The sequence below is a fragment of the Chiloscyllium plagiosum genome, unplaced genomic scaffold, assembly GCF_037043375.1.
Source record: "Chiloscyllium plagiosum isolate Xiang-an unplaced genomic scaffold, Cpla_swu_hap1 HiC_scaffold_20, whole genome shotgun sequence".
In the NCBI taxonomy this organism is placed as follows: Eukaryota; Metazoa; Chordata; class Chondrichthyes; order Orectolobiformes; family Hemiscylliidae; genus Chiloscyllium; species Chiloscyllium plagiosum.
This window is the reverse complement of record NW_028270158.1, coordinates 2,194,983-2,214,708: the sequence shown is the minus strand read 5'-3', so window position 1 is coordinate 2,214,708 and position 19,726 is coordinate 2,194,983. Positions and strand designations below refer to the sequence as shown.

The following is a 19,726-nucleotide window of genomic DNA, read 5'->3' as shown; positions in this document are numbered from 1 at the left end:
CACAATATATGCTAACAATTTGAATGAGGGCACCAACTGCAACATTTCCAAGTTCCCTGACAACACAAAATGAGGTGGGTTTCTGAAACTGCAATGAGTACAGAAGGACACTTCAGGGTGATCATGACAAGTTGAGTAAGTGAGCAAACACATGGCAGTTGCAGTATGATGTGGATAAAATGTGAGGCTTTACATATTGGTATGAAAAATAAAAGGGCAAAGAATAATTTAAATTGTGATATGTTGGTAAGTACGGATGTGCAAAGGGATCTGGGTATCCTTGTACACCAGTCAATGAAAGTAGTCAGGCAGCTGCAGGAAGCAATTAGGAAGACAAATAGTATACTAGCCTTTATTGCAAAAGCGTTTGAATTCAGGAATAGGGGTGTTTTACTGCAATTATACAGGACTTTGATGAGACTACACCTGGAGTACTGCACGCAGTTTTGGTTCCTCTAACTAATAGAGGATACACTAGACATTTAGAGAGTGCAGGGCTGAGGAAATGACCTGGGAGTTGCAGTGGGAGAGGGACTCCCTGAGATTCTTGTAGAGAGAGGAGGAAAACTTCTTCAAGACAGGCATCCTTGCAAGAGGATTCGCAGTAGGGTTAAAATCAACTAGGTAAAAACAATGACTGCAGATGCTGGAAACCAGATTCTGGATTAGTGGTGCTGGAAGAGCACAGTAGTTCAGGCAGCATACGAGGAGCAGTAAAATTGACATTTCGGGCAAAAGCCCTTCATCAGGAGTGCGGGTGATGGGGAAAGGGGGCTGAGAGACAAATAGGAGTGTGGGGGTCAGGAAAGGCAATAGGTAGATGCAGGATGGTAAAAGGTCAGAGGGGAAGGTGGAGCAGATAGATGGGAAGGAAGATGGATAGGTAGGACAGTTCAAGAGGGCATGGCCGAGTTGGAGGGTTGGATCTGGGATGAGGCGGAGGGAAGGGTGATAAGTTGACGTAGATGCCATGTGGTTGGAGGGTCCCAAGGCGGAAGATGAGGCGTTCTTCCTCCAGTCGTCAGGTGGCTTGGATTTGGCAGTAGATGAGGCCCAGGACTTGCATGTCCTTGGCAGAGTGGGAGGTGGGCATTGAGGTTGTCAGCCACAGGGCGGTGGGGTTGTTGGGTGCGTGTGTCCCAGAAATGTTCCCTGAAATGTTTCACGAATTGGCATCATGTCGCTCCAGTGTAGAGGAGACCACATCGAGAGCAACAGACACAGTAGATGAAGTTGTTGTGGTTCTGTTCGCCGAGCTGGAAGTTTTTGTTGCAAACGTTCGTCCCCTGGCTAGGTGACATCATCAGTGCTTGGGAGCCTCCTGCGAAGCGCTTCTTTGATGTTTCCTCCGGTGTTTATAGTGGTCTGTCCCTGCCGCTTCCGGTTGTCAGTTTCAGCTGTCCGCTGTAGTGGTTGGTATATTGGGCCCAGGTCGATGTGTTTGTTGATGGAGTTTGTGGATGAATGCCATGCCTCTAGGAATTCCCTGGCTGTTCTCTGTCTGGCTTGCCCTATGATAGTAGTGTTGTCCCAGTCGAATTCATGTTGCTTGTTGTCTGCGTGTGGCTACTAAGGATAGCTGGTCGTGTCGTTTCGTGGCTAGTTGATGTTCATGTCTGCGGATTGTTAGCTGTCTTCCTGTTTGTCCTATATAGTGTTTAGTGCAGTCCTTGCATGGTATTTTGTACACTACATTCGTCTTGCTCATGTTGGGTATCGGGTCCTTCGTTCTGGTGAGTTGTTGTCTGAGCGTGGCTGTTGGTTTGTGTGCCGTTATGAGTCCTAGGGGTCGCAGTAGTCTGGCAGTCAGTTCCGAGATGCTCCTGATGGATGGTAGTGTGGCTAGTCCTTTTGGTTGTGGTATGTCCTCGTTCACGGAGGACATACCTTTATTGCCAACTCACTTCTCATATCCTTTCCTTCGATTCAGGACCTTGGTTTTGGATTCAACTTTTTCACTCTTCACCTTAATGAACGTTTGCAACAAAAACTTCCAGCTCGGCGAACAGAACCACAACATCGAGCACCCGAGCTACAAATCTTCGCACAAACTTTGAGTAGATGAAGTGTTTGGATGTGCAGGAAAATCTCTGTGGGATGTAGAAGGGTCTTGTGGGACCTTGTACGAAGGTCGGGGGGGAGGTGTGGGTGCAGGTTTTGCACCTCTTGCAGTGGCAAGGGAAGGTGCCAGAACTGGAGGGTGGGTTGGTGGAGCAGCATGGACCTAACGAGGGAGTCGCGGAGGGAATGGTCTCTGATAGGGCTGGGGAGGGAAATATATCTCTGGTGGCATGGTCTGATTGTTGGTGGCAGAAATAGCGGAGGATAATGCGCTGTATCTGGAGAATAGTGGGATGGAAATTGAGGAGCAGCCTTGTTGAAGTTGGAGGGATGGGGTTCAAGGGCAGAGGTGTGGGAAGTGGAGAAGATGCACTAGAGGACATTGTTGATCATGTGGAAGGGAAAATTGCGGTCCTTGAAATAGGAGGCCATCTAGGATGTTCAGGAGTGGAATTGCTCCTCCTGGGAGCAGATACAGGGGAGGAATTGTGAGTAAGGGATAGTGTTTTTACAGGAGGCAGTGTGGGAAGAGATGCAGTCCAGGTAGCTGTGGGAGTCAGTGGGCTTGAAGTAGATGTCCATGTTGAGTCAGTCGCTAGAGATGCTCACGGAGAGGTCCAGGAAGGGGAGGGAGGTGTCTGAGATGGTCCAGGTGAACTTGAGGTCAGGGTGGAAGGTGTTTGTGAAGTTGATGAACTGCTCAAACTCCTCGTGGGAGCATGAGGCGGTGTGATCCAGTCATCAGTGTAGCAGAGGAAAAGGAGGGGTAGGCGCCCGTGTAACTGCGGAAGATAGACTGTTCCACATATCCAACAAAGAGGCAGGCATAGCTGGGGCCCATGCAGGTGCCCATGGCTACCCCTTTGGTCTGAAGGAAGTGGGAGGATTCGAAAGAGCAGCTGTTGAGGGTGAGGACAGGTTTCGCCAATCAAACGAGTGTATCGGTGGAGGGGTACTGGTTGGGTCGGCAGGAGAGGAAGAAACAGGAAGAAACGGAGGGCTTCAAGGTCTTCACCATGGCAGATGGATGTGTACAGGGACTGGATGTCCATGGTGAAGATAAGAAGCTGGGGGCCGGGGAAGGGAAAGTCACGGAGGAGTGGAGGGTGTGGGTGGTATCCTGAATGTATGTGGGGAGCTCCTGGACCAAGGGGGACAGGACAGTGTCAAGGTATATGGAGATAAGTTTGGTGGGGCAGGAGTAGGCAGAGAGAATGGGTCGACTGGGGTAGTCAGGTTTATGAATTTTGGATAAGTGGTAGAACTGGGCAGTACGGTGTTCTGGAACTATGAGATTGGAGGCTGTAGATGGGTGATCACCTGAGGTGATGAGGTTGTGGATGTCTGAAAGATGATAGTTTAGTGATGAGAGGTGGGGTTGTGGTCGAGGAGGCAGTAAGAGGAAGTGTCCATGAGTTGGTGCCAGGCCTCAGCTGTGTAGAGGTCAGTGCGCCAAACTACTACTGGTGAGGCATACTCCTCTCCAATCTTAATGCTCAAGAAGCAGAAGGTGAGTGAGAGGAGCGGGGAGGAGGGGTTATTCTGGCCAGTCCCTGGACCTCCCAAAACTAATAAACAGCTGAGATTCTGGAAGCTAGAGCAGTGGCCAATGTCAGAGGAGGATACAGGAGATGGTCAGGTCCAGGCCAGAGTGTCAACCAGATGAGCTGTCCATTTTTTAATTGAATCGCATGCCTAGTTCATTAGCTATTAAATTTTAATTATCTGCATCATCTGAGTCTTTCCTCTATTATACCAGTTTGCAAAAAGAGTATCGGAGATTCATTTCTCACAAACTGACTAAAACATCTCTCTTATAGGTTTCAAGTTAAAACGTTTCATATCTGTAAACCATCATTGCTATTTGTACTGTTTTATCTTAGTAAAGGTGAACACTTTAAAAAACATGCAACACAATTACAGGAGGTGCTGTTACTTCATGACTGCATCACTTTATGGGGGGGGGTGGGGGGTGCAAATGAAAACAGAGGCCCTGAAATGAAGAAAACACTCTTGAAATGGCTCACAGTGAGAAAACATGTTATTTGACCCCAAGTGAGGGCAAGGCGCATCACAGAATCATATAGTACAGAATAGGCTCTTCAGTCCATTGAGTCTGTCCTGCCAAATGACGCCATGACTCAATTAGTGTCCCTACAGTGAAGTCAGGTCTTCACTGACACTCCCAATGTGATCTCTAAGCAGAAGTAAATGAACATTGAGAAGTGAATACACAGTCTGGGCTCTCTTTGAACATGCATGGGTTAACCCCTCCAGAACTGGTCACTGCTGGCCTTTCGGACCTCGATGTTGCGCAGGATAAATAAAAAACCTCACAAGGATTCACTAATTCCAATCTTAGAACTAAACACTGTGATGCAGCAATGATTAACCATTCCTGTCCTGAACGATTCCAGTCCGGAAGAAGGGTTGCACCCGAAAAGTTGCCTTCTCCAGCTCATGATGCTGCCTGGCTTGCTGTGTTCTTCCAGCCTGCTGCCTGTCTAGCAATGATTAACCAGCAAAGTGCAAAGGCAGTTGGAAATGACAAAAATATGAAAGGAAATTAATTACACAGGGTGTTCCACATAGAAATACAGAAATAATCCCAGCAAAAAATAACTAATATAAATACGCCTCTGAAATTGCAAGATACAAAATGCAACATGTCAGTATTAAGCAGAACATACTCCAATGTATAAACACCATGTCCAGCAGTCTCAACATACAGCTAAACCTCACAAAGTCAGCTCTGACAGCTCATTCCTCGATATCAATGTAAACTATAAACTGCATGAGTTTAAGTCTCAAAGGGCATGATGCCATACAAACTATTTGAAGATTTTATTCACTTGTTTCAAACCACTTCAGGTGATTACTCTGAGTTATGTATTCGCTGTACACAAATATTCTCAAGTGTTTACAATTTACTACTGAAAATGTGTTGCTGGAAAAGCGCAGCAGGTCAGGCAGCATCCAAGGAATGACCTGGCGTTTTTACAGGGGGCAGGGTGGGAGGAGGTGCAGCCTAGGTAGCTGTGGGAGTCGGTCAGTTTATAGTAAATGTTTATAGCGTTCCGAAAAGACCACTCCCTCCGTGACTCCCTCGTCAGGTCCACACACCCCACCAACCCAACCTCCACTCCCGGCACCTTCCCCTGCAACCGCAAGAAATGCGAAACTTGTGCCCACACCTCCCCCCTTACTTCCCTCCAAGGCCCCAAGGGATACTTCCATATCCGCCACAAATTCACCTGCACCTCCACACACATCATCTATTGCATCCGCTGCACCCGATGTGGCCTCCTCTATATTGGGGAGACAGGCCGCCTACTTGCGGAACGTTTCAGAGAACACCTCTGGGACACCCGGACCAACCAACCCAACCACCCCGTGGCTCAACACTTCAACTTCCCCTCCCACTCCACCAAGGACATGCAGGTCCTTGGACTCCTCCATCGCCAGACCATAGCAACATGACGGTTGGAGGAAGAGTGCCTCATCTTCCGCCTAGGAACCCTCCAACCACAAGGGATGAACTCAGATTTCTCCAGTTTCCTCATTTCCCCTCCCCCCACCTTGTCTCAGTCAAATCCCTCGAACTCAGCACCGCCTTCCTAACCTGCAATCTTCTTCCTGACCTCTCCGCCCCCACCCCACTCCGGCCTATCACCCTCACCTTGACTCCTTCCACCCATCGCATTTCCAACGCCCCTCCCCCAATTCCCTCCTCCCTACCTTTTATCTTAGCCTGCTGGACACACTTTCCTCATTCCTAAAGAAGGGCTTATGCCCGAAACGTCGATTCTCCTGTTCCTTGGATGCTGCCTGACCTGCTGCGCTTTTCCAGCAACACATTTTCAGCTCTGATCTCCAGCATCTGCAGTCCTCACTTTCTCCTCTTTACAATTTACTAACTAATCTTTCCTATTCTTTGTATAAAAATCTTAACCATCCTTATTCTATATAGTCATTTCAAGTCATTCATTATTTTCTATACAATCACACCAACATATAGACATTTTTATTAAATATATATGTTGCATAAGACAAGACACATCGAACATCAAGAACAATTCTACCCCCCCTTTGAGAAAGCAGGCCTGTTGTCATTGAAATGTAAAAGGCACAATATAATCTGCAATAACTCCTAGATCAACATTAGTTCTTACATTTCAGCTCTATTGCAGCCTGGCCAATTCAGAATAAAATGGCAACTAGACAAATCAAACATGTTATTGCATTTAAAGATTTGCAAGAACAGGTTGCATAGACTCCATATGTATTTGAGACTCTATTTGAGTGTAGAAAATTAAAGAAATACTGTTGTCAATAAAAGCATTTAATGGCTCAGATAAAGAGAGAAGCTATTTCCTCTGGCTAAGGAGTCTACAAGAAGAGGGCAGAATCTGAAAATTGGAGCGATGCCAACTAGGGGTCATGTGTATCTGAGACTTCTGAAAATAGAATGGAAATCTGGAAACATCTCCACAAAAAGCCTGCTGCAGCTGAGCACCGATTGAAAATTTCAAACCTGACTGCAAAGGATTCTCATTAAGGAGAGGAATTAAATAATCAAAGCAGTTACATCTCCCCCTCGGATTCTATTTTGATTTAATCCCTGCTCTCCCCTTCACTGTTTGATCATTTAGGCATTGCCCTTTGATGTGAAGGGCTCTGCTTGTCACTGGCCACTCGGGTGTTTCTTTTCTTCCTGGTGGTAGAATATTAATAAAGATTTCTGCACTTTCTGTTCATCACTGAGTTCTACATCTGCACACACACGACATGGGTGCTGCGGAAAAATTAAGTACTGTTGCTGTTAAACGGTAGTGTAGGGGTTTATTAAAAAAAATCAAAGCAGTTACACGTTGCTGTCTTGTCAATTACATTGTTAAATGTTAAGAGAACCAGGTGATGGCTATTAATTGTCTTTGGGCACACAGAAGTAGGGGACAACTGGGATACTGGATGTGGGGTGAGAGCTGGAATTCTAAGCAAGTAAATAAACTCTCAGCAAAGAACAGCTACGTGTTTTGGTTTCTGCTTCATTAACAGGTTTTAATTCCATTAACAGTTGATTGAGCTAAGATGCAAATTAGTCATGATCTGATTGAATAGAAAAAAAGTTCTTGATGAGATTAATGGTCTCCCTTTGGTCCTGTGTTGAATACAACACATAAATAGAAATACATTTAATGCATCTCAATCTTACTTGAAATTCGTCTTGTAAAGCTGTAGCTGGACCGTGATGTATCTGAGGAACTCTTTCTGTCAGGAGAGATGCCTTGGGGAATTGGTGGAGGATCGCTGTTAGCATTCTCAGCATCTGTTTCCTGGTCAGTGTTACGATCATTTATTCTGTTTAATTTAAAAAAAAAGGTTTTTATGTTCTAAAGTATGTTCATGGCACACTGTTTACTTAATGGTTTATACAACTCTGCAAAATACCTTGCTCAATATGGCTCTGCCAAGTTATTTTGCCTTTAAAAATTTATTTGGTGGCGTCTGTCAGTGTTATTCCTGAACTCACTCTGATATAATGGAACATTTTCCTATAATGACAGCTAAGAATTCAAATAGATTTCGAAATTAATAGTTTTGCAATGTGGCCTTCAACTTACTTCATTGAACCATGTTTATTATTTCTGTCATACACACAAACAATGTATCTCCTTAAACAACAATGCCTAACAAGAGCAGGTCAGAAGCTAGGAATCCTGCAGTGATTCCCACCTCCTGTCCACCATCTACAAGGTACAAGTCAGGAGTGTGATGCAATATTTCATGCTACCTCTCTATCTACCTGCCCACCTATCCACTCCACCCTCCCCTTCGAACTATCACCATCACCTCCCAACTGCATCTACATATCGCCTTCCCCAGAGTCCCACTCTCCTATTTATCTCTCAGCCCCCTTGCCCCACTGCTCCACACCCACCCACATTCCTGAAGAAGGGCTTTAGCCCAAAACGTCGATTCTCCTGCTCCTCGGATGCTGCCTGACCTGCTGTGCTTTTCCATCACCACACTTTTCGACAGTATTCTCCGCTTGTCTGGATCGGGGCAGCTCCAACAACACTCAAGAAGCTTTTCACCATCCAGGACAAAGCAGCATTGTGATTGGTTCATCAACAAACATCCCTCCACCACCAACACTCAGGAGCAGCAATACACACTATTGACAAGAAAGACTATAGAAATTCACCAAAATCCTTAGAAAGCACCTTCCAAATCCACCTTCCATCTAGAAGGACAAAGGCAGCAGGTATATGGGACCATCAATCACATCAAGTTCCTCTCCAAGCCATTCAACATCCTGACCTGGAAAGATATCACCGTTTCTTCTCTGTCGCTGGGTCAAAATCCAAGAATTCCCTTCCTCAGGATATTGAGGGTCAACCCACAGCAGGTGGACTGCAGCAGTTCAAGAAAGCAGCTCACCACCTCTTCTTAAGGGCAACTAGGGACGGGAAACAAATGCTGGCCCAGCCAGTGATGCCCATGTCCCATGAATGCATAAAAATAACTAATTAAGGCAGAATTAGTACTAAAAGTTTTCTCCATAACTAAGTCTTTATTTACATTACAACATACGCCCAGCATATAGGAATTTCACAATGTATGATGGTATAATGTTGCAGGGTGCTGCCTAAATGAGAAATTGCGTCTGTTTCTAGCTTCGGCCATTTCCCCTCACACCCTTCTAATATTTTGACCCCCTCCACCTTGGCTCTTTCAACTCTATTTTCACCAAACGCTTGACCACCCAACTCCTCCTCTGTTCTCCTTCCCTGTGGTATCTAATAGTGACAATGGGTTCCCTTTGTCCTCTCTTTTGAATCTCCTGATATTATTCTCCTCAAAAAACTCCTACTTTGGCCCTGTCCTTACAAATCAGTCTCCATCCATCCTTCTTGTCTTCTCCAACATGTTATCTCCCAAATTTGATCCCATCTTTCTCAGGACTTTCACAGAACATAAGAACCAGGAGCAGGAGTAAGCCATCTGGCCCTTCGAGCCTGCTCTGCCATTCAAGAAGATCATGGCTGATCTTTTTGTGGCCTCAGTTCCCCTTACCCACCCTCTCACCGTAATCCTTAATTCCTTTATGGTTAAAAAAAGATCTATCTTAGCCTTAAAAACATTTGCTGAAGGACCATCGACTGCTTCACTGTGCTGGAAATTCCACAGATTCACAACCTTCTGGGTGAAGAAGCTCCTTCTCAATTCGGTCCTATATCTGCTTCTCCCTAATTTTGAGGCCATGCCCTCTTGTCCTAGTTTCACCCACCAGTGGAAGCATCCTCTCTACTTCTACCTTATCTATTCCCTTCATAATTTTATATGTTTCTATAAGATCCCCCATAAGACACTGTTCAAACGGGCCACAACACACTGCAGCACACCAGAACTACAAAAATAGAAAGAAGAACACCTCTACAATGTATTCGCCAAAAACGGATACCCTCGCAATTTCATCAACAGATGCCTAAGGGAAAGACAATGGAATGAGGACATGCCACAACCCAAAGGACTAGCCACACTACCATACATCAAGAACATTTCTGAACTGACAGCCAGACTACTACGACCACTAGGACTCATAACAGCACACACACCAACAGCCACTCTCAGACAACATCTCACCAGGACGAAGGACCCGATACCCAGCATGAGCAAAACCAACGTAGTGTACAAACTCCCATGCAAGGACTGCACAAAACACTACATAGGACAAACAGGAAGACAGCCAACGATCCGTATCCATGAACACCAACTAGCCACGAAACGACACGACCAGCTATCCTTAGTAGCCACACACACACATGACAAGCAACATGAGTTTGACTGGGACAACATTACTATTATAGGACAAGCCAAACAGAGAACAGCCAGGGAATTCCTAGAGGCATGGCACATATCCACAGATTCTATCAACAAACACATCGACCTGGACCCAATATACCGGCCACTGCAGCGGACACCTGGAACTGACAATCGGAAGCAGCAGAGACAAACCACTATAAATGCCGAAGGAAACATCACAGAAGGGCTTCACAGGAGGCTCCCAAGCACTGAGGATGTCACCTAGACAGGGGACGAAACATCTGCAACACAAATTCCCAGCTTGGCGAACAGAACCACAACATCCCCCATCATTTTTATAAATTCCAATGAATATAATCCCAGTCTACTCAGTCTGTTCTTATAAGCCAAACTTCTCAACTCCAGAATCAACCTAGTGAACCTCCTCTGCACCCCCTCTGATGCCAGTACATTCTTTCTCAAGTAAGAAGACCAAAACTACATGCAGTACTCCAGGTGTGGCCTCACCAGCATCCTATACAGCTGTAACATGACCATCCACGCTTTTAAACTCAATCCCTTTTACAATTAAGGACAAATTCCATTTGCCTTCCTAATTACCTGTTGTACCTGCAGACCAACCTTCTGTGATTCATGCACAAGGACACCCAGGTCCCTCTGCACAGTAGCATGCTGAAACTTTTTACCGTTCAAGTAATACTCCTTTTCACTGTTCTTCCTAACAAAATGGACGACTTCACATTTAATAACATTGTATTCCATCTGTCAGACCTTTGCCCACTCACTTAAAGTAACTATGTTCCTCAGCAAAGTTTCACAGTCCTCTGCACACTTTGCTCTGCAACTCATCTTAGTGACATCTTCAAACTTTGATACACTACAAGTCATCCCAAACTCCAAATCATCTATGTAAATTGTGAATAATTGTGGTCCTAACACCAATCCCTGAGGCACACCAGTGGTCACTGATTGCCAACCAGACTTATCCTCACTCTTTGCTTCCTGTTAGTCAACCAATCCTCTATCCACTCTAAAACTTTACCCTTAATACCTTGCATCTTGATATTATGCAACAGCCTTTTGTGTGGCACCTTGTCAAAGGCCTTTTGGAAATCCAGGTACACCACATCCACTGGGTCCTCGTTATCCACCGTGTTTGTAATGTCTTCATAGAATTCTGAAAGATTTGTTAAGCATGACCTGCCCTTCATGAACCCATGCTGCGTCTGCCCAATGGGACAGTTTCTATCGAGATGCCTTGCTATTCCTTCCTTGATGATAGACTCAAGCATCTTCCCCACTACAGAAATTAAGCTAACGGGTCTATGATTCCCCATCTTTTGTCTACTGCCCTTTTGAAACAACGCCATCACATTTGCTGTTTTCCAATCTGCTGAAACTGCCCCAGAGTTCAGCAAAGTTTGAAAAATTACCACAAGTGCATTTGCTACTTCTCCTGCTGTCTCTTTCAGTACCCTGGGATGCACTTTCTTCAGGGCCAGGAAACTTGTCTATTCTTAGCTCCATTAGCTTGCCCAACACTACCTCTTCCATGATGATTATTGTTTCCAGGTCCTCATCTACTTTCATCTCTTTGTTAATTACTGGCATGTTATTAGTGTCCTCCACTGTGAAGACTGGCAACAAATTACCTGTTCAATGCCTCGGCCATTTCATCATATCCCTTGACTCCATGTGTGAACCTGTCCGATTATGTTTCTACCCTGGACCAGTACTTAGCAGCCCTAATCAACTTCACAAATGCCATCCTCTGTAAGTGTGAGAATGGGCATTAACCCTTCTCATTCTTTTGACCTCTCTACAAGCCTTGTTATTGTTCTGTCATCCTCCTCCTCCTGTTCAGAATGGGTCCCCAAGGTTTATTCCAATTTTCCATTTTCAATCTTGGTCACTGTACTTCCTGCAACGGCTTCACGTCTAACACCCATACTGTCACTTCTAGAGTCTGCCATGATCTATCACTGGCCTGTTCTTTTCCCATCTATACTCACTGCTCAGGTTCCTCTTCGATCTAAGTGAAACAATGCATCCAAAATAACTTCAAACCAAATGTGATCACTTTCCATTAGGTGCCAATCATAGAAATTGGTTCCAAACTTGGACCCAAAGTGATCTTCATTATAAAAAGTACATTTGTGGAGTCTCAGAAAACACACATCCAATCAGACAGAGAGCATTGAATATAGTGTCTTGGATAAGTTGAGGAGTACAGTGTTATTCAAAGTTAATGTTGATATTACTTATTTGTAAGAACCAGTGGATCACCATAAGTATTTTAGTTTGAACTGAGGATAGTTTGAGAAAATTAACCATTGCATTCTGCAAGGATTACTGGCATAGACATACAGTAGTTATATTCGAGCAAAGTCCATGCAAAAGTACAGTCTGAATTACAACTGGCATCCCGGTGTATAAGGCACCTGTGCTATGTGGGAGTAATACACCTCAAATATCATTGTGTGCTAACATGACTTTAGACTGAATTGGAGTGAAAATTTGATCTTGGTGCTGATTTGCCAAATTCATTTCAGCCAGTAACAGTTACTGAACCACCTCAATTTATAGCTCCACTCTTCCTGATTTTTTCAGAAAATCTTAGATAATAAAGGGGAATTTCTTTCCACATTGCAGGAAATAGCTGGGCATGTTACATAATTGTCAGCCTGCTCCCAAAATAGCATTTCCTACAAATAAGAAAGTGAATTTAGAAAGAAATTATGTTTCAAAGACTAATTACACAAATTAAACAAGCTCTGTTATACAGTTAAAGACAGCTGTTAAATACATGTATTTTAACATGTTGTAGCAGAGCCAGGACTGAAATAGTACTTTAAAATACATGTATCTTTTCACAACAGGACATAATAACCTCTAAATATCCGAGATAGACACATAATACACAAATTCACCATCTCACACATACTGTACAATCTCAGATTCCATCTTCTCACATAAATCCCACACAGACCTTTATCCAATGTTGGACTTCAGGGTCCAAAGTCACATGACACCAGGTTTATTTGAAATCACAAGCTTTCGGACTGTATCCCTTTGTTAGGTGAAGTAAGTGAAGTTACAAAATCAGATTATACAAATTAAGTCTGTTTTCACTAGAATTTAGAAGGTTAAAGGGTGATCTGATCAAAGTCTGCAAGATATTAACATGAAAAGACAGGGTAGATAAAGATAAACTATTTCCACTGGTTGGGTATTCTAGAACTAGCGGGCACAGTCTAAGGATTAGGGCAAGACTGTTCAGGAGAGATGTTAGGATGCAGTTTGACACAAGTAGCAGTTGATGCGAGATCAGTTGTTAATTTTAAATCGGTGATGGATAACTTTTTGATAAGTAGATACATTAAAGTATATAGTTCAAAGGCAGGTACAGGTATGCAGCATTTGGCCACAGATCAGCCATGATCCCATTGAATGGTGTAACAAGCTTGAGGGGCTAAATGACCTATTCTTAGGCTGCAACCCAATTGCAGTTTACTGTATCTCTCTTCTTCCAGGTTTATCATCATCTTCATAGCTTTCAGCAGTAGCTTTTTCACTGAGGGGAGTCTGTCTATGATGCTCATCATACTTTTCCCACTTTCCTCCCGCCCCCACCCCACCTCAAAACCCTCCACAAAAATTCACCTTTTTGAACATGACCTTGGCTCCTTGCCTGAAATGCCAGGGGAGGTAGAAACACTGACTGTTTAGAAAGTCCTTTGGGTGAGGTGCTGCAGCTGGTAAGGTGGTTAACCAAGATCTGGGACGGGTTTAGACTGGCTGGCTTTGTTCTGACCAGCACTGACACAATGACCTCCCTCTGTACTATAAAGTTTCAATGTTTAGTGTCACCTTTGATAATTCCCAGCCCATCCCCTTCCTACTCATGAACTACCTTGGGATATAGTCATACAGCTTGGAAACAGGCCATTCGGTCCAATTCATCCATGCTGACCAGGTTTCCCAAGCTGAATTAGTCCTGCATTTTGCCCATATCCTGCTAAACGTTTCCTATCCATGTACCTAGCCAAATTTCTTTTTAATGGTGTAATTATTCTTGCCTCTACCAGTTCCTCTGACAGTTTGTTCCATATATGCACCATCCTCGTGTGAAAACGTTGTCCCTCTTTTCTGACAGAAAATTAAAATTGTGGAGCATCAACTTTGTAGTTTGGCCTGTTCAAATCTCCTAGATTGTAGTAAAACGTTCAAGTCTCCATCTGCGTATAGTACTGATGTAAAACCTTCACTGGTTTCAGTTGGTTAGTAATGTATCTGTGACTGGTTGTTGTGTGGAGCTTCGCTATAACAATGTTTGATGGTGATAAGGTGCTAGCAGCTGCTGCTCACTAACCCTATTGCAGTCACAGCGCTCTCCCAATAGGGCCTGGTCACTCACACTCTCACACAGACAAACACACACACACACAAACTCTCACACACACACAAACAAACAGACAGACTCTCTCACACACACACACAAACAGACAGACACACACAGAGACACACACACACACAGACTCTCACACACACAGACAGACTCACACACACACACACACAGACTCACACACACAGACAGACAGACTCTCACACACACACACACAGACTCACACACACAGACAGACAGACTCTCACACACACACACACAGACAGACAGACTCTCACACACACATACAGATTTACACACACACACACAGACAGACAGACACACACACACACACAGACACACACACACACACACACACACACACACACACACACAGACAGACACTCACACACACACAGACAGACACACACACACACACACAGACAACCAGCATCGAGTTTACACACCATCACCAGTGTGTTTCTGATTGGCAAATGACACAGATCCCAATGGATCACTGCCAACAGCCTGGGGATTGACAGCAGCAACAACATTAATAACAATATTAACCAGAGACTGTGAAGTCAGCACCCGGGCTGAAAGGAGTTGAGCCTCTGGCTGCTGCAACAATGAACCCACTTAAGATGAGACTTACAGCCAGGGAGGGGTCTGAGCAGGGAATGGCCCCAGAATCTCCACCTCATCCTCAGTGGCTTGGCAGCAGCTACAGTCTGAACATTTTTCACAGCACTTCCTGCACGTCCACCTGCACAGGAGCAAATCTGACACTCTGGACAGGAAGCCCTGCTTTGGCAAAGGGAAAACACAAATTGAGCAGAGCGCACAATTACCCCCTCCCCACCTCCGACCCCACACTCGCCCCTGCCGTCCCTTGAACTCACCCCCCTCCCTACCATACCCCCCACACATTCTACTTTCCCCTGCCCCCACACGCCCCCACTTCCCTCCCCTTCCCCCACACTCCCTTGCCCTCCATACTCCCTCCCACACTCACCCTTCCTGCACTCGCCCTCCCCCACATGCTCACAGCCCTGAGCTCCTCTCACATTCATCTGCTGCTAGTCCGCCCACCCTCTTTTCCTCTCCCTCACGCCCCCCCTTCCTGCCCCTCTTCTCCAACTAACCCCAGCCCCTCCCTCACCCTGCTCCCCCTTTTTCCTCTGCCCCTCTCCCAGGTCTGTGACCACTCCACGTTTTCTCTGAATGCTGTTTTTCTGAGCATCCATGGGGGGCCTGTGTGTTTGGAGACCTGCTCTGATGGGGGTGGGAGCAGGAGTGTCCAAGGGGGCAGCCTCACCTGGTCTATTGGTTCCAACTGTCCTTTTAGAGAGTGATGGAGGTGGGAAAGAAAGAAATAGTTTAGTGTTTGAATCAGACACACGCACTTCATTAACAACCTCCCTCCCACCGTTCCCCCCAAACATACACACACAGGGGGTTAACGGGGCTGCCATGGGGGATGACTGGGAGGGCTATTGGTGCCCCCAGAGAGTTGGTGAATTGGGACTAAAAGTGGTTGCCCTCCAGGGGGTGATGGCAGTTATGCCCAGGAGGAGGCAGAGGGGTATTGGCAGTTGCCCACGGGGGTAATGGTGGTTACGCACTGTTGGGGTGGGGGCAGTAATGACAGTTCCCCAGAGGTGGGGGTTGGGTAATGGCAATTTCCCAGAGATGGGGGGTAATGGCAGATGAGGTGAAAGTGAGGACTGCAGATGCTGGAGATCAGAGCTGAAAATGTGTTGCTGGAAAAGCGCAGCAGGTCAGGCAGCATCCAAGGAGCAGGAGAATCGACATTTCGGGCATAAGCCCTTCTTCAGGAATGAGGAAATTGTGTCCAGCAGGCTAAGATAAAAAGGTAGGGAGGAGGGACTTGGGGGAGGGGCGATAGGTGGAAGGAGGTAAAGGTGAGGATGATAGGCCGGAGTGGGGGTGGGGGTGGTAGGGATGGTGGGGGTGGTAGGGATGGTAGGAATGGTGGGGGCAGAGAGGTCAGGAAGAATATTGCAGGTCAAGAAGGCGGTGCTGAGTCCGAGGGATTTCTAGGCAGCTGGGTAATGGTTGTTGCCCCAGGAGGGGGTGCTGGGTATGGGGAGTAATTGCACCTGCCCACCAGGGGTGGGATGGGTAATGGCAGTTGCTGCCTGGGGGTGGGGTGGGGGGGGGGGGTAATGGCAGTTGCCCCCTGGGGGGTAATGGCAGTTGCCCCCCAGGGGTGGGGGGTAATGGCAGTTGCCCCCTGGGTGTGGGGGGTTATGGCAGTTGCCCCCTGGGGGTGGGGGGTTAATGGCAGTTGCCCCCAGGGGTGGGGGGGTAATGGCAGTTGCCCCATGGGGGTGGGGGGTTAATGGCAGTTGCCCCGTGGGGGTGGGGGGTTAATGGCAGTTGCCCCCAGGGGTGGGGGGGTAATGGCAGTTGACCCCCGGAGGTGGGGTGTTATGGCAGTTGACCCCCGGGGCTGGGGGTAATGGCAGTTGCCCCCCCCCCGGGGATGGGGGGTAATGGCAGTTGCCCCCCCGGGGGTGGGGGGTTATGGCAGTTGCCCCCTCCGGGGGTGGGGGTTATGGCAGTTGCCCCCCCCGGGGGTGGGGGTTATGGCAGTTGCCCCCCGGGGGTGGGGGTTATGGCAGTTGCCCCCCCCGGGGTTGGGGGGTTATGGCAGTTGCCCCCCGGGGGTGGGGGTTATGGCAGTTGCCCCCCGGGGGTGGGGGTGGGGGTGGGGTCACTGTCCCTGGGCCGGGCCCTGACGCGGCCGCGGAACTGGCTGCATGAGCGGTCTCCATGGTAACCGCGGCCGGAACCTGGACACAGCTCCCGGTCCCGGGGAACTCCCGCCAAAAACACACACACACACGGACAGACAAACTGCCGGAGACTGCGCGAGGTTTCTGACAGAGCTTTTGCTGAGATTTCCCGAGCAACAGTTGTTTGCACATTCAGTGTTTACACACAGTGCACGGTGTGAGTGTGCACTGAGTGAGCGGTGTGAGTGGTCAGTGTGCACGATCAGTGCGTGCACGGTGTGAGTTGTCAGTGAGTGTGCACGGTGTGAGTGTGCACGGTGTGAGTGGTCAGTGAGTGTGCACGGTGAGTGAGTGTGCACGGTGTGAGTGGTCAGTCAGTGTGCACGGTGAGTGGGTGAGTGTGCACGGTGTGAGTGGTCAGTGAGTGTGCACGGTGAGTGAGTGAGTGTGCACGGTGTGAGTGGTCAGTGAGTGTGCACGGTGAGTGAGTGTGCACGGTGTGAGTGGTCTGTGCACGGTGTGAGTGGTCGGTGAGTGTGCACGGTGTGAGTGGTCAGTGTGCACGGTGTGAGTGGTCGGTGAGTGTGCACGGTGTGTGGTCAGTGTGCACGGTGTGAGTGGTCAGTGTGCACGGTGTGAGTGGTCAGTAAGTGTGCACGGTGTGAGTGGTCAGTGTGCACGGCGTGAGTGGTCGGTGAGTGTGCACGGCGTGAGTGGTCGGTGAGTGTGCACGGTGTGAGTGGTCAGTGTGCACGGTGTGAGTGGTCAGTGTGCACGGTGTGAGTGGTCAGTAAGTGTGCACGGTGTGAGTGGTCAGTGTGCACGGCGTGAGTGGTCGGTGAGTGTGCACGGTGTGAGTGGTCAGTGTGCATGGTGTGAGTGGTCAGTGCACGGTGTGAGTGGTCAGTATGCACGGTGTGAGTGGTCGGTGAGTGTGCACGGTGTGTGGTCAGTGTGCACGGTGTGAGTGGTCAGTGTGCACGGTGTGAGTGGTCAGTAAGTGTGCACGGTGTGAGTGGTCAGTGTGCACGGCGTGAGTGGTCGGTGAGTGTGCACGGTGTGAGTGGTCAGTGTGCACGGTGTGAGTGGTCAGTAAGTGTGCACGGTGTGAGTGGTCAGTGTGCACGGCGTGAGTGGTCGGTGAGTGTGCACGGTGTGAGTGGTCAGTGTGCACGGCGTGAGTGGTCGGTGAGTGTGCACGGTGTGAGTGGTCAGTGTGCACGGTGTGAGTGGTCAGTGTGCACGGTGTGAGTGGTCAGTAAGTGTGCACGGTGTGAGTGGTCAGTGTGCACGGTGTGAGTGGTCGGTGAGTGTGCACGGTGTGAGTGGTCAGTGTGCATGGTGTGAGTGGTCGGTGAGTGTGCACGGTGTGAGTGGTCGGTGAGTGTGCACGGTGTGAGTGGTCAGTGTGCATGGTGTGAGTGGTCAGTAAGTGTGCACGGTGTGAGTGGTCAGTGTGCACGGTGTGAGTGGTCGGTGTGCACGGTGTGAGTGGTCAGTAAGTGTGCACGGTGTTAGTGGTCAGTGTGCACGGTGTGAGTGGTCGGTGTGCACGGTGTGAGTGGTCAGTAAGTGTGCACGGTGTGAGTGGTCAGTGTGCACGGTGTGAGTGGTCAGTGTGCACGGTGTGAGTGGTCAGTGTGCACGGTGTGAGACCCCGGGGTCAGGCTGATGTGCCCCTGGGGAGGGGGGAGGCTGATGCAGCAGCTTCACTCCGAGACTCCGGGATTGATCCCGGAGCCGGCTCCAGCTCCGGCTGGGAACCGCTCCCTGCCGCCGGCACCGTCCAGCTGCAGCCCGGGGGGGGAGTTACCCCCCTCCCCCCGGGTGTAGTGCCCCCCCGCCCCCGGGTGTGGTGCCCCCCCCCCCCCGCCCCCGGGTGTGGTGCCCCCCGCCCCCGGGTGTGGTGCCCCCCGCCCCCGGGTGTGGTGCCCCCCGCCCCCGGGTGTGGTGCCCCCCGCCCCCGGGTGTGGTGCCCCCCGCCCCCGGGTCCTACCTGAATGTACGCCATCTTCCCCCCGGCCTCAGTCCGTGTCCAGGCCGGTCCTGCGCATCGCGGTCCCGGTCACTCCGAGAGACTGAGTGCAGTGAGAGATCCTCCCGGAGTCAGCATCACCGCCACCGCCCCCCCCCCCCCCCCCAGACACAGACACACCGCCCCCCCCCCCGACACAGACACACCCAGACACAGACAGACACACACTGACCCCGGGGGAGAGGGGTACACAGAGACAGCAGCAACGTGTGTGTGTGAGAGAGAGGAGGAAATGTGAGAGACAGGTGTATACACACACAGAGGGGGAGGGGGTGTGAGAGGAGGGGGGTTGTGATGGGGAGGAGTTGTGAGAGGGAGGGGGTATGAGGGGGAGGGTTTGTAATGGGGAGGGGGTTTGAGGGGGAGGGTGTGTGATGGGGAGGGGGCTGTGTGATGGGGAGGGGGTATGAGGGGTTGGGAGCTGTAATGGGGAGGTGGTGTGTTGCAGAGGGGATGTGATGGGGAGGGATGTGTGATGGGGAGGGGGTGTGATGAGGAGGTGGGTGTGATGGGGAGGGGGGTGTTTTGCGGAGTCGGTGTGATGGGAGGGGGGTGTTACGGAGTGGGTGTGATGGGGAGGGGGTTGTGATGCAGAGGGGGGGTGTGATGCAGAGGGGGTGTGATGGGGAGGGGGGTGTTGCACAGGGGGTGTGA

At 48.8% G+C, this 19,726-nt stretch overlaps 1 protein-coding gene across 1 annotated transcript in view; it reads right to left on the bottom strand.

The window, feature by feature from the left end:
• The window catches only part of syt17 (synaptotagmin XVII), a 129,565-nt gene extending 110,419 nt beyond the window's left edge, over positions 1–19,146 (bottom strand). The window contains exons 1-4 of the mRNA XM_087998080.1: positions 19,034–19,146; positions 15,594–15,611; positions 14,931–15,079; positions 7,277–7,422 (exon numbers count right to left, since the gene is read on the bottom strand). Coding sequence (XP_087854206.1) covers positions 7,277–7,422; positions 14,931–15,079; positions 15,594–15,611; positions 19,034–19,048 — 328 coding nt within the window. The 5' untranslated portion in view covers positions 19,049–19,146. The remainder of the gene's footprint in view (positions 1–7,276; positions 7,423–14,930; positions 15,080–15,593; positions 15,612–19,033) is intronic.
• Positions 19,147–19,726: the final 580 nt, after the last annotated feature.